The 13,940-nt window shown below is 38.2% G+C and overlaps 1 protein-coding gene across 1 annotated transcript; it reads right to left on the minus strand.

The window, feature by feature from the left end:
- Nucleotides 1–528: 528 nt before the first annotated feature.
- On the minus strand, nt 529–13,667 carry ZC3H15 (zinc finger CCCH-type containing 15). The gene is made up of 10 exons (XM_061364647.1): nt 13,523–13,667; nt 11,878–11,979; nt 8,319–8,430; nt 5,923–6,075; nt 4,722–4,813; nt 3,461–3,643; nt 2,664–2,810; nt 2,264–2,368; nt 1,900–2,026; nt 529–1,314 (listed from the first exon to the last, which is right to left on the minus strand). Exons 1-10 carry the CDS (start codon nt 13,598–13,600, stop codon nt 1,121–1,123), a joined length of 1,293 nt encoding a protein of 430 aa, XP_061220631.1. The 5' UTR covers nt 13,601–13,667; the 3' UTR covers nt 529–1,120.
- Between the last annotated feature and the right edge of the window lie 273 nt (nt 13,668–13,940).

Below are 13,940 nucleotides of genomic sequence, written 5' to 3' on the forward strand. Positions count from 1 at the left end.
ATCTTTATGACAGGGAGTCAATAGATTTTTGAAAGACACATTAACTCCATTTAAGCCTGACAGTAAGTGCTGCCTACATGGTACACAACACAGAGTACAACACTGCTCCACTTTGAGGCGACTTAGTACTGCAGAACTTGGTGTTATTTATAGAACACCAGAAATATGAAAGGCATTTTTTAGACTGCAATATCCCTGCTCTACAGAGCTTGAAGTCTTTGCTAATACACAAAACACAGCAGGGAAAGAGTGAGACTCAAATAACAGTGAGTGATGTATAACATGCATTAAATCAGTCAGTGGATGGGTAGGAGAGAAGAACAGCAGGGGAAAAAAATAAAAATCAGCAGATGATATGTTGCATTAAGTGTAGAAAAATAACTGCAGTTAACTGCAATTTAACAGAAGCCATTATCGCTTCCGCATCAGAACTGGAAAGAGAAGTGTTTATTGCTGTATTAGAAAATGAAGGTATTAACAGTTTGGTATGATAACGTAACTTAAACAGAGAAAAATCCATACACGTACTTTAAAGTTGATAGGTTTTATTTACAGTTTTGTTGGCAAAAGGCAGTGGGAAATTTTAAAACATTTTAAAGAAAGGGCACCATATTGTACTGTATGATGTATGAGTTCACAATCTTCAACATCCAGCTGATCAAATAAAGCTAATCACCACTTGAAGCATAATATGAATCAGCTTCATTAGAGTATGCTGCCTAAAGAACACTTCAGGAAGTTTCTCAATCACCACAACCACTAAAATGCAGGTTCTGGTGAAGAATGTTTTATACTGTACCTGGTATCAAATTGCCCACTTACACTTTCATATTGGCAGAGAAGTTACACTTCCTACTTTTAGTTGAAAGTTATAATCTTGTTTTCTGCAACTTCAACTGTCAGGTAATTCTCAACTACTCTGAATATTTTACTGTGAGCATAGTCAAGACTAGAGTAGATGAGACTGAAGGAAAATATTCCTGGTATATGATGTGCCCATCAGGATCAGCTGGGTAACCATAAACATCCTGTTTAAGAACTCTATTCAAAAAGGAGTAAAAAATAATAGTCAGTTTTCATTTTGTCACACAGATTTAATTCATCACTTGAGCTTTTGAGTTCATTCTTCTAAGTCAAGAGTGTTTAATTCTTCTTCTAGTTCATCCAAGTCCTCTCCAGTGAAAAGATTTTCATCAACTGGAACTGCATCAATTACTCCATTTTCCAACTCCTCATCTCCATCACTATCTTCCTCCAAGTCATTTTGCTCACTGCTGTTTATATCACCACCAGAAGCTTCACTTAATTTATTATCTGTAAGTAAAAATAATTCTTACACATTTCAGTGTCACAAGTTTCTTAATCACTAATTAACAATCCTACTAAACAGGCTTTAATGTTTTGAAACCACAAAGAAGTCACTTTATTTGTAGACTTATATCAGTTATATTGCATGTACCTGATTAATATGCAGGTTTAGATCACCAATTATTAGAACAGGTTAAAAAACCCAAACCTTGGAGTGCCCAACTCCTCAAACTCCTACTTTTGTAGCTAAGTCAAGTTTAATAGGCTGCTCCTACTGAATGCACTTAAAAGACTCAGTATCTTTAAGATCAGCATATGCATTCTGCAAGCAAACAAAGACTTTGCTCTAAGAAATTACAAGCTAACGTAAGCTAGCTAGAAAATACGAAGAAAACCTTAGATTTTTGTTCATATAGCATATATAAAGCACATAACATTTTCTACAAGCTTTTTCTTCAATAACCGCATGTAGCACTGATAACAGTTTCACTTCCCTGTCCTTTTTAAGCAGATCAAGAATTGATTTCTGTCTTTTGAGAAGCTCTTACGTTAATAATCTTGTTTTAGTGATGCCTAAATAAGTGAACTTACCATCTTTTTCTATTGAACTGTATGTGCTGAATCGCTCAGGACTAGCCACAGTAATACCAGTATCCTCTACAGCCTTTGGGATATAAAGGTTCAAATCTACATCATTTATACAGACAGGGTCTTCCACCTGAAAAATAAACCAAGATGCTGTGTGAATTACTTCTCTACAGAAATTCTCATTCCTAAAGGACTTATACAAAAAATCTTTAATCTTCCTTTTGACACAAATTTGACAAAATCTACTCTGCAGTGGTGTTAAATTACGAGCCAAGCTTACTAACTGCACTGTAAGAGCTCTCAAATTAATAAGTTTTCAAACTTGAATGCAACTTGAAATATTACTCAAGTTAATACAGTTCTTTACCTCATCATCTTCTCCTGTTCCTTGAATATAATTGGTATCATCTGCTTCTTCATCATCTGCATCAACCAGCTCTGGGCGGAATTCAAATACTTCACGTCCACAGATCTATTTACGGGGGGGGAAAAGGAAAAAGAAAACACAACCAAAAAACCCCTCTTAATTTAGGACTTCACAGAATTTAGAATTTGTACTGCTATACACAAAAAAAAAAAACCCAAAACAAACCACTCCCCCCACCCCCCCAACCAGAAAAAAGGCCAAAAAAAAAAAAAAAAAAAAAAAAAAAAAGAGGTGTAGAGGGTATGGGGCAAGAAAAGGAAAAGGCAATTCCAGGCCAGCTAACTTATTACAAGAACTTACACTTTTCTTCTTATGCTAAGAATTGGACTGGAGAACATACCACTAATGCTTTGCCAGCTTTAAAATCTGCTTTCCTCCTCTCCATATCTTGCTCAGCCTTATCAATTTTTTCTTGTCTTTTTCTTCTCTTCCATGCAATAAAACACTCTAGAGTAATTTTGGTAACATTTGGTCCTAAGGCAGCACGCTGTCAAGTAAAGAGACTAATGCTAGAAATTATTTCCAAAGGCTATAACTATTAGAGATTTAATTACTCTTTTTCAAAAACTAACTAAAAACATTTGTTTTTAATTCGATCTTCACTCTCACCACTGTTAAACACACACCATCCATTCAGTTTGACTCAACACACAAATTTCATTTTAGCGAGATGAACCGATGTGAAACTTAACATGAAAAGTGCAGGAGGAAAGAAGCCAGTGATAACTGCTCAGGTTCTCCTCAGAGCAACATTGCCAGGCAATACTGCCAGAAATAAGCAGAGCAGCACATAAAAACTTCAAGGCCCCGTTCTCTTGGTGTTGCTTCCTTGTTACAGAGTTATACAAAAACTATGGAGGCAATGAGCTGGGAATGACAAAGGCCCATAGAAGCAGTTGTAACAGATAAAGGATTAGCAACACCTGCACTAAGTATGCAGCCATAGTTCAATCCATTTATTGGGTAGTAGTTTCTAAACAAAAACATAAGTCAGATACTACACATCCTTCACCCTAGCTCATGCAGCTATAGAAATATTTTATACTTTGAAATTGTTAATTAGGAAGTTACTTACAACTGTATCTTCAAAGTAATGAAAATAAATACTACCAAAAGGTACCTAAATGACAACTTTACCTCTTTTTCTATTAGATCTTCTAACGAAATTTCATCTTGCTTTTCCTCCTTCTTTTTATCTTTTTTTAATACAAAACCTGGAGGAAGAGCATGGCGATACATGCAGTTGTCTCCTCCACCCGGACATACCCAAAACCATCCATATTTGTTGTTTTCAATAGCATCAAGGAAATATTTGCAGACCTGTTTAAAACAAGAGTTGTTAGCAGCACATTCTTTTTTCATCCCTAGCAACTTACACTAAATATATAGCTACTACATGTCAGAAGTACAGTAACTCAAAGCCAGTTGTGCTCAAAATAGAAGAAACATGTGAAATGCATTGCTACTAAAAAAAGTAGACAAGAGAAGTGCAACTACTTATGTGAAACTCATGCAGCTAAAGAGCTTCTCCCCTTTATTATAATCCCAATTTTGAAAGCCTGGATGACTCAGAAGACTGGCAAGTGTATACTGCTTTAAAGCCAGCAGCAAATGTAGAAGCACGCTGACAGTCTCTCTTCCTGCTCATCAACACCACTGTAGTTTTAATAAAAATAAATGTAATCTGCATCAGATGTTAAATCTCCCAGCTCATGATCCTGAGCTTAAGATGTCACTCTGGAACTTCTAACAAGCAATTCATAGGTCACACTTAGCCATACTGAAATTTAACTTTTGCAAATTTAAGCAGTATTGAAGATATTATCTGTTTGGTATTGAAAATAAGGTGCAATCATTCTGAAGAATGAAAAAGGGTTAAGATATTATACCATTTAGAACACAAACTGAAGAATACTCTTGAAGTCAGGGGTCAGGAACTACAAGTGCCTCAACTAGTAAATTTCAGCTTACAGGAAAGAACTTTAAATTTAAACTTACATGCTTAAATGTCACTCAGTCCATAAATAAGCCAATATATATATAGCAGTTGCTGGAATGAGATAACGGACCTAACTAATCACAATACTTGAATCTTCTAAGCAAGTGTGATGCATTAGATATATGACAAATTCCTTCAGCATTTCCATTTTGAAAGCACTTCATCTGCATACCATTTGTATTTAACATGAGAAAACACCTTCTGATGACTGAAAAAGCTTTGGGTTTGTTTTTTTTTAAATAAATACATTATTATAAGTACTGTAGACTCAGAATATTGCTATGATAACCCACTCAATCTTAAAGATAATGATAAATGCATCTAATACTAGTCTGCAATTACTTCTCTCTACTATAGCTCAGTTAGAGAGGAAAAAAAAAAAAGAAAGAAAAGACATACTATTTGAGTTTTGGGTTTTTTCTTTTCCGCCTCACCATGCTTCTTGTTCACCACTTCTTCCAGCTTCTTCTCATCCCAGTTATCCATTGTATCTAGAAAAAGACAACAGAAAATTCCAATAGATATAAAAATTTCAAATACTAAACACTGCTCTCATTTTGCTCCCTAGTAACAGTTTTAATATGCAATTTTTACATTTTAGTTAGTTTATAGAATGGAAAATAAATTCAGCCTCTTATAATGAAGTTTTCAAACTCCCCTGTGCTGCTCACAAGACTGTTTCCTCAAAAGCCTCAGAAATTCATATTTTGACAGGCATAAGTTGTGTTTCACTGAAAGACTAAAAAATTGCATCATCTCATCTGTACATTAGCAAGCATAGACAAGGGAGAAAAAAAAGGTTATGACTGAGTAAAAGAAAAGGTTGAAGGCTATTGACCAAAAAAAAAACAGGTAACAGAACTTGACGACTGAAAGAGGTAATATTAAATTTCATGTGTTAAAAGTTAAAAAAAGGTTCCATCAAAAGAAGCAAGATCACTGCTGGCAACAGCAGCAGTGAATCTGTGGGAGCCTATCACATTCATTTAGGATGACACAGGCTAAAATTCAAATGAAGACTGAAACATCATGAACTGAGGACCAACAAAAGAAATTATTTTGACTATAAAATCTCTAACCCCTGCTAAGTAAAAGTAAAATCCAGAGCACATAGCAAACAAATGATCTGGGGAAAGGAGACAAGTCAAACAAAAAAACTCCAAAGAGTATCCCGAATTCTGCAAATGTGCACATTTGGGCAAACACTAGTAATAATTCTGGAAAGCAACTCTGGTTACTCTTTACACTTCTTCCTTTTGCAATTCCATTCTATAGAACTCGGAAGAAACTAGCAACTACCAGAAATACCAAACACTATGCAACTTGATACCTGTCTGATGCAAAGTGCTATACAGCAGAATTGAAAAAAATACCATCCACTGTCACTAGGTCAAAATTTTTTCTGAGTAACTTATTAAGAAGCATGTTCACAAGTATTCTTTAAATGAGCTTCACTGTTGTTCATCATTTTGAACATAGTGGTGTGGGTTGCTTTGGTCACTGAGCAGGCTCTTCAGGATCACAACCACAACAGAAGACTCTTAAAAGTCCAGTTTCAGAACCAGAATAGTTTACCAGTAATTTTGTGTAAGTTGTATACCTTTTTCAAGATCCTCATCTCTTGCATCAATGTATACACTTCGTTTTTCACCCTTACGTTCCAGAGTCAAATCATGAGAAAACTTGCACTTGTCTCCTTTAGTGCACTGTCCTTGCTTGAAGAAAGCACAAACTACAGATTTGGGGTCGGCACCTGAGGGAAGAATGTTGTTGGTTTTTTTTATATTTTAATATTATTTTTAAGCAAAAGATGTATATTAAAAGTTCTGAGAACACACTCTTTAGGATTTGTTTTTAAAAACTGAAGTTTTTTTAATATGAAGTTCATCACAAGTAAATACTTCATGCCCTGAAAATGTCTTATTTAGTTTGTATAGCATGATACTTGCATTAAGTATCAAAGCTGGCACTGCATTATTTAAAGAAATACGAACAGCAGTTTGCCTGAGCAAATTATTTACTCATATAATGTAATACATACAGGATCCCAACTCTAGGCAACTTCCTATGCATTAAGGTAATTCTCTGCTAATACACAGTAAAGCATCTCCTGATTTCAGCCTTTCCTTAACGGACCAATACCACAGTAGAACAAATTCTAATAATCTAAGCTGCACTCATTTACTTTCTTTAAAAATAGAAAAAAATGGCTGCTCATACAGTATGAACTATTCAATCAACCTAATCACAGTTTAAGTAAATATCATCCCACTAAAGGAATTATTTGACCATTAGAAGGCAAGAGAAGAAACAAGAGCAGGTAGAAACGTATTTATGAGGAACGATTAAATCAGAAATACTTTAATATTCATTGAGGACTTATGTAAGATTTTAAGTTTGAGTTTTTCACTTGCTGTTTTTACACTGGGTGCAAGTCACTAGTGGGTAGAATATGTATTGCAATACCTAGTTGAATTCTCAACTAAAGTAATCTAGTTTTTAAACAATGAGCGGTGTTGTGGTTTAAACCCAGCTAGCCATAAATCACACACTTGCTCTCTCACCTCCCTCCAACCCCCCTTTTTGCCCTCCCCCTGCTCCTGGAGGGATGGGGACAAGAATCAAAAGAATGCAACTCCCATGAGTTGAGATAAGAACAGTTTAGTAACTAAGGCATAACACAAATCACTACTGCTACCATCAATAATAATAATAAGAGAAATGACAAGGGAAGAAAATACAACACCTCACCACCCACCGACCGATAACTTGCCCCCAAACAGCCTGACTGAGCACTGACCAATACCTAATCCAACCCCGCAGAGCACTAGCCCTTCCAGGTAACTCCCAGTTACATCCTGGGCATGACGTGCTGTGGTATGGAATACTTCTTTGGTCAGTTTGGGTCACGTGTCCTGTCTCTGCTTCCTCCCGGCTTCACCTCCTCCCTGACAGAGCATCAGGCTCAGAAAGTCCTTGGTCAGACTAAACATTTGAGCAGTAACTAAAAACACTGGTGTTACCAGCACTGTTCCCATGCCAAAAGTCAAAACCACAGTGCTGCACAGCTACTAAGAAGGAGAAAAATGTCTGCTACTGCTCAACCCAGGACAGCGGATCCATAAGAAACCTTGCTGCCAATCTCAAAAGAAACTCAAAGCTTTAATTAAAACAGTACTAGTCCTCTGAAATAACTGTAAACCAAGAGCTACTTTATTTGGAGAAGATGACCACTGCAGCTCATATAATGAAAATTGGCGTTTGCTGCTGTTATGTGCCACAATGAGCAAATACCCAGTTTGCCTTAAAGACATACATGGAAGTCACACCTGTCTAGTAAAAAATTATTGTGCGTAATTAGTTCCAGAAGATTAACAAAGCAAAGAGTTGATAACATTTACTTAATTCCTAAAAAGTACTACTTTTTTGCTGCCATGTGGCAATCAACTGTAGAGTTTCTCAGAGTTATCACTTTTCATCACAAAACGAGTTTGTTCAATAACCAAGTTCAAGACCACACTTCTGAAATCAAGTCCTACTATTAATTACGAGGTAGGACAGAAGTAATTGGAAAACTTGCTGTTCTGATTTGAACATGATTTTTATCTGAAGACAATTATATTAAAGTCCAGGCTGCTTTAAACAAATACCATTACACACAAAACCCCATGCCACTCATCCAGAAGCATCTAATTAATAAACCTGAATACAACAAAGTAACTACAGCTGTCCTGTCAGTATCAACATATCTTTTGATATTTAATTATCTTAAAAAAAAAACCCAACAAAAAGCACAGAACACAAAAACCCACCACACAAAAAAAAAGAAACAAACCAGACAAAAACCAAACAAGTACTTGGTACACGAGACAGAGAAAGAAACAGCCATATCTACTTCATTAAAAAAAAATGAACTGACATTTTTAAAGGATCCTTTTACCTGAAGTAAGTATATGAGTAAGAGAACATAGTTGAAGAGAATTTAGTTACCCATACCTTTGCTAATTTTCTGTGCAGCAACCACAGGCTTGAAGAGTTCATTTAATTCTTGTAATTCTTTTTTCTTATCTTCTTTTTTTAGTTTCTTCTCACTTTCTGATTGAGCAGCCTATAATGAACCCAAATTTGAAGTTATTAATATGAAATTAGAATGCCATTACTCACTTCACCTGAACTGTACATTAAAATAGTAAATCATTCTGAACCGGTTTATAATGAAGGAGGGAAAAACCTGTGATTTCTAAGTTTCTCGAAATTCGTATCCTTGCACGAACGGCTAGTGCCATCTAGTGGTACTGACCTTTCAAACAGAAGATACTACAAATGTAATTTGTCCGACGTGAAATGCCAGCAGGTGCCATTAGATCACTCAAGTTACCTTTATTGAACCTTTACAGATTAGGATATCAAGGGAAAGATACTGAGAGCAGGAGAGGAAAATGAGTTACTCTGTTGTGATACATTAACAATGCAACTATTAAACGTGGTAACTTCCAGGTCTGCGCAAAAAAAAAAAAAAAAAAAACCTATCTGTAGTGCGTTTACATGCTGCTTTGCTCTTTTTCTTCCATGTATACCAGTATAATTCCAGGAAACTTTTGTAGAAGTTGGAAACTGCTTTTAGAACACTATTTGTCTGAATGGGCATAAATTCAGCGTATCAATGCTTCACTGAAAACCAGTGGTTTGTAAGACAAGAACATTTACTTTACAGGTACTAGGAGCCAAGGACTGAAAAACAACTTCTCCTAGGAAAGGAAAAACTTGCGTCAGAGAAAAAAAACCTGATTCTGCCTTACCCTTTTTGGATAAGCCAGAAAAGGCCTGTATCTATACCAGAGCCACAAGGAGGGATGAAGGCAGATGAAAGAGAACATGGGACAAACGTAATCAGATTTTAGGGAACTACAAGCTAGTCAGTTTTACCTTGGTGCCTGGCAAGATCCTCTTGGAAAGTATACTAAGGCACATGGACAATAAGGAGCTGATAGGTAACAGCCAATATGGGTTCACTAAAGACAAATCGTGCCTGACATTTGGTGGCATTCTACAACGGGGTCACTGAACTGGTGGATGAGGAAAGAGCAACTGAAATCATCTGCCTGGACTTGTGCAAAGCATTTGACACTGTCCCTCACGATACCCTTGTCTCTAAATGGAAGAGTCACAGATTTAACAGATTGACCATTCAGTGGATAAGAAATTGGCTAGATGGTCACACTCAACAGTTGTGGTCAAAGGGTCAATACCCAAGTGGAGACTGATGACAGTGACCCTTGGGGGTCACTGCTGGGACTGATCCTGTTCAACATTGTTGCCAGTGACATGGACAGTGGGATTGAGCGCACCCTCTGCAAGTTTGCCAATGATGCCAAGCTGTGTAGCAAAATCAACATATTGGAAAGGAAGGGATGCCATCCAGAGGGACTTGGACACACTTGAGAGGTAGACCAACCTCATGAAGTTCAACAAGGTCAACTGGAAGGTCCTGTACCAAGATCAGGGCAATCCAAAGCACAAATACAGGCTAAGCAGAGACTGCAATGAGAGCAGCACAGGAGAAGGAATGACAGGGCTGGTTGACAAGAAGCTCACCATGAGCTGTCAGTGTGCACCTGCAGCCAGTAAGCCGACTGTGTGCTGGGCTGCATCAAAAGGAACGTGACTGGCACATTAAAGGACATGATTCTACCTGATTCTCCCTGCTATGGAAACAGGCTGAGAGAGCTGGGCTTGTTCATCCTGGAGAAGAAAAGGCTTCAGGAAGACCTTAGAGCAGCTTCCAGTGCTTCAAGGGGCTACAAGAAATCTGGAGAGGGACTTTTTACAAGGGCCTGTAGGGACAGGACAAGGGGGAACAGCTTTAAACTGACAGAGGGGAGGCTGAGATGAGATATGAAGACGAAATTCTTTATTGTGAGGGTGTTGAGGCCCTGGCACAGGCTGCCCAGAGACACTGTGGCTGCCCCATCCCTGGCAGTGTTCAAGCCCAGGCTGGACAGGCCTTGGAGCAACCTGGTCTAGTGGGAGGTGCCCCATACTGAAAGGTCCTATTTTATGTAACATGCAGACCCATATATGTGAACTAAAAAAAAAGAGTACTTTAAGAATTGCTTTTCTTTCACCCTAGGGTTCAAAAAGTATGAGGATGAGTTTTAAAAACCCCAGACAAATGAGAAGAGGGAAAAAATAAAAAACCGAAAAACAAACCACAAAACCCCCAAACAAAACAAAACCAAAAAACCAAACCAAAACACTACCCCCCAAAAAAACTACACACACAAAACCACCCGACACACAAACAAAAAACAAACAACAAAAAAAACCCAACCCACAGTCAAAACCCAACAAAACCTTAACAGCAATTCCATTTTTATCTTGGAACTCAAGAAAAATTTCTTTAGTTTTTTTTTTCTAAGGGACAACCCTAACAGAGAACTATTTTATAAGGTAAGAAAGTATGATCCAGTCTAAAAATTAGATTCCAACTTCCACCAGTCAATAGTTACGAACATTTTGAGAACAAAATTACTGGGGTAGTTTACATAGTGGTATTCCTATACATGTTACAGATTCAGGGATTTTGTACAGAAACTTCAGATAGAACATTTGAGTAACACCAATGTTTCCGAAGTGACATCAAAGCAGTCCTCCTCTCCACAACAAGAAATTATTAGATCTAATGACCCAAATATCTTTAAACCTGCACTTGACATGTTATTTCACCGTTATGTACAGAATTTACCATAAATTATTACATCATTAATTTAGCCAATGCAAATATTCCACAAGATTGTTCATAAAGCAGGAAGCTGTGTAAATACTTCGCAACTAGTCCCCCTAGCACTGTAGGAGTAAGAGACCTGGCTTGCTTCCCTAATAATTCACGAAACCCGTGCTTTCTCAGTAAGTATCTAAGTGTATCTCAGCCACATCACATTTTAATTCATCATACAGAAGAGCAGTGTAAAGACGGTGGCTAAGAATTTAATTTTTTTTTTTTACAATTTCACCAAATAGATGCAGACTTGTTTCCACTTTGATTAACAATATATTTTCATAAGCAGAACAAGCACATATAGGCTTATACTTTTTCTAATCTTCCCCCAATTCGAGTTTTATTATTACTAACAGCTATTCATATTTTTAACTGTTGACCATTTCTTAGATTAGGTAGGAGTTACAGAAAAAAAAACAACAGAAAGAACTTAACAACTGTACTTTGGTGATAGCCAGTTTCTAGAGTTTCATTTGAGATACACCTTAATTATGTTACTATCAAAATACAATGTAAACAAAAAACCCACCCTTGTTGTGGGTTGTTTTTTTTTTTAAAAACAAACCAAACTCCTGTGCTCTGTATTAACTTTACACAGGCACATCCTTCCCATCTAGACAAGTTTTGCAAGAGGACTATTAGTGAAATTTGTGCCAGTCACAGCACATTAGACAAATTACATCTCAACTGTTTTCTGCTGCAAGATTAGATCACTAGATGTTTAGTGAAAGACTATTTGACTCTGCAGTGAGAAAACATTACAGAATAAATGCTTACCTGACGTGGATTTTGCTGACCAAATTTAACCTGGTGAGTCACAGCCTTGATGAATTTCTGTTGTTTTGCACCTTTTTTATTCTTTAGGCCAAATGTTCTGTCCTAAATCAAGAGACACAGACACATTAACTGAAACAACTTTGTTACAAAAGGAAAAAACTTGACACTCCTCTCAAGTTTTCAGTTAAACAGATTCAAACACAACAAGCAATCCAAGAAGCAGTATGGACAATATTCCGACCTCTCACAATATTTTTTAAAATTTTCTTTTCAGAAGAACCTACTAAATGCTGCCACTCACATAACAACTGAGGGAAGTATGAAGACTGAGTAGCAGTAAAAATGCCTTATATTTTCCTATGTACCTGAAATAGCTTATTACCTCTATCTTCAAGTATTAATATATAAATGTTACATATTTGTTATGCAGGTAAGTATTGCCACATGTAACATATTATACTTTTTATTTTCAATTATTTCACATTTTTCATTTTCTAATTAACTTGAAGATTAGGCCTTCCCCTATGTCAAGTCCACACAGATGCTTATTCTCCTGAACTCCAGTGCAAGAACTTTCCGTTTGCTGCCTGAAGCAATTTTTCCTTTGCATCTCCATTTTTACTGTCAGAGAAGTTTTTACATGAGCTACCTGTACTTAAGAAAAAAAATAGATTGCCCACTAACACATGAGTATTTGAATCAGAAATTGATTATTTCCAGCAACTGAAATGCCTACATTACATACCTATCCAGGCTATTGACTTGATACTGACTCTTTTTTCCTTCAAGGAAAAAGTAATAGATGTTCACGCAGTTATAAGATCTCTGCTCAAACATACTCTTGGAAGATCTAACAATTAAAAAATGTATTATAAAAGAACGGTAGAATAAACAGTTCCAACTTTCCAGAGTCACTCTGTTTTCAGATGTATCCCCTATTAAGAGCAGTTAGTCCTCAGTTATTTTATGCTAATTTGAAAACTCTGTAATTTGTAAAATAACTATCTGGGGAAGAAAATACATTACTTGCACACTTCATTTCTGTGCAAATGAAACACAAACTATATAATCCCTGTGTATTTTAATTGCGTAATATTTGTTACTAATCAGTGCAGATATTTCTCCTTTCAGCTGCATGTTTTTGTATGTAGCTGAATTCAGCAAGAACATCAGAAAATCTGAAGCCAATAGAGAGCAAAAATAGCCACCCTAATATTCTCAAAGTACATAGAAACAATAATCCACAGTGATCGATTTAAAAGAACACTTGCAGTAGCCAGATATCCTGCCAAAAAGCAGAGCAGCTACCATCTTTCATGCCTGTAGATGCCCAGGCAGGAAACCCAAACCCCAATCCAAGAAGAGCAGCGACGGTCGGTGATGTGACAGATGCGGGGGGCGCTGGGGCCACCAAGGGAACCTGGTCACCCCCACAGACGCTTCGGGGCTGGACTCGGCTACTTTTCAGAGAGAGCGGCAGCCGCCCGCAACACTGCCCGCACCACCGCTACAGGGAGCGGCGGAGGACTGAGGAGAAAAACTGCCCGCGCCCGAAGGGGAACAGCAAGCAGCGGCAGGCCCCAGCAGTCATGGAGAGGGCAGCGGCAGGAGAGCACCTGACCGGTGTGGGCCCTGTTCGCTTTACCTCGATTATTTTCTCCTTCTTCTTCTGGTCCGCCTTCTTGCTGCCCCCCGCCGGTTGCTGCTGCTTCTTGGGGGGCATAGCGGAACGGCTGGCAAGACAACGCTGGCTCTCGCTCGGCGGCTCTAAGGATCGCCGGGCAGAAGGGCCACCGGCAAGACAGCGTGTCCGAACTCGTTTAGGGTGCCGGCGGCCGCGAGGCACGCTGGGAAGGCGGCGAGCGAGGGCCCAATTAATCTCCCGGCAGGCAACGCGCTGCTGGGTAATGGCCGGGTGCTCTGTCTAACGTCACGGAGGGGCGGGGTACCATAGTGGTGCCGGGCCTGTGGCAGGGGGCTGGGAGTGGGGGAGTGGTCGGTGGAGCCTGGCGGCACCGGGAAGCTCCGGCGCCGGGGGGCGGTTGTCAGCAGTCATGGGCGCG

This window comes from Neopsephotus bourkii, unplaced genomic scaffold, assembly GCF_033783945.1.
Source record: "Neopsephotus bourkii isolate Nb327-2 ecotype Australia unplaced genomic scaffold, CSIRO-AGI_Nbou_v1 NB_1245, whole genome shotgun sequence".
In the NCBI taxonomy this organism is placed as follows: domain Eukaryota; kingdom Metazoa; phylum Chordata; class Aves; order Psittaciformes; family Psittacidae; genus Neopsephotus; species Neopsephotus bourkii.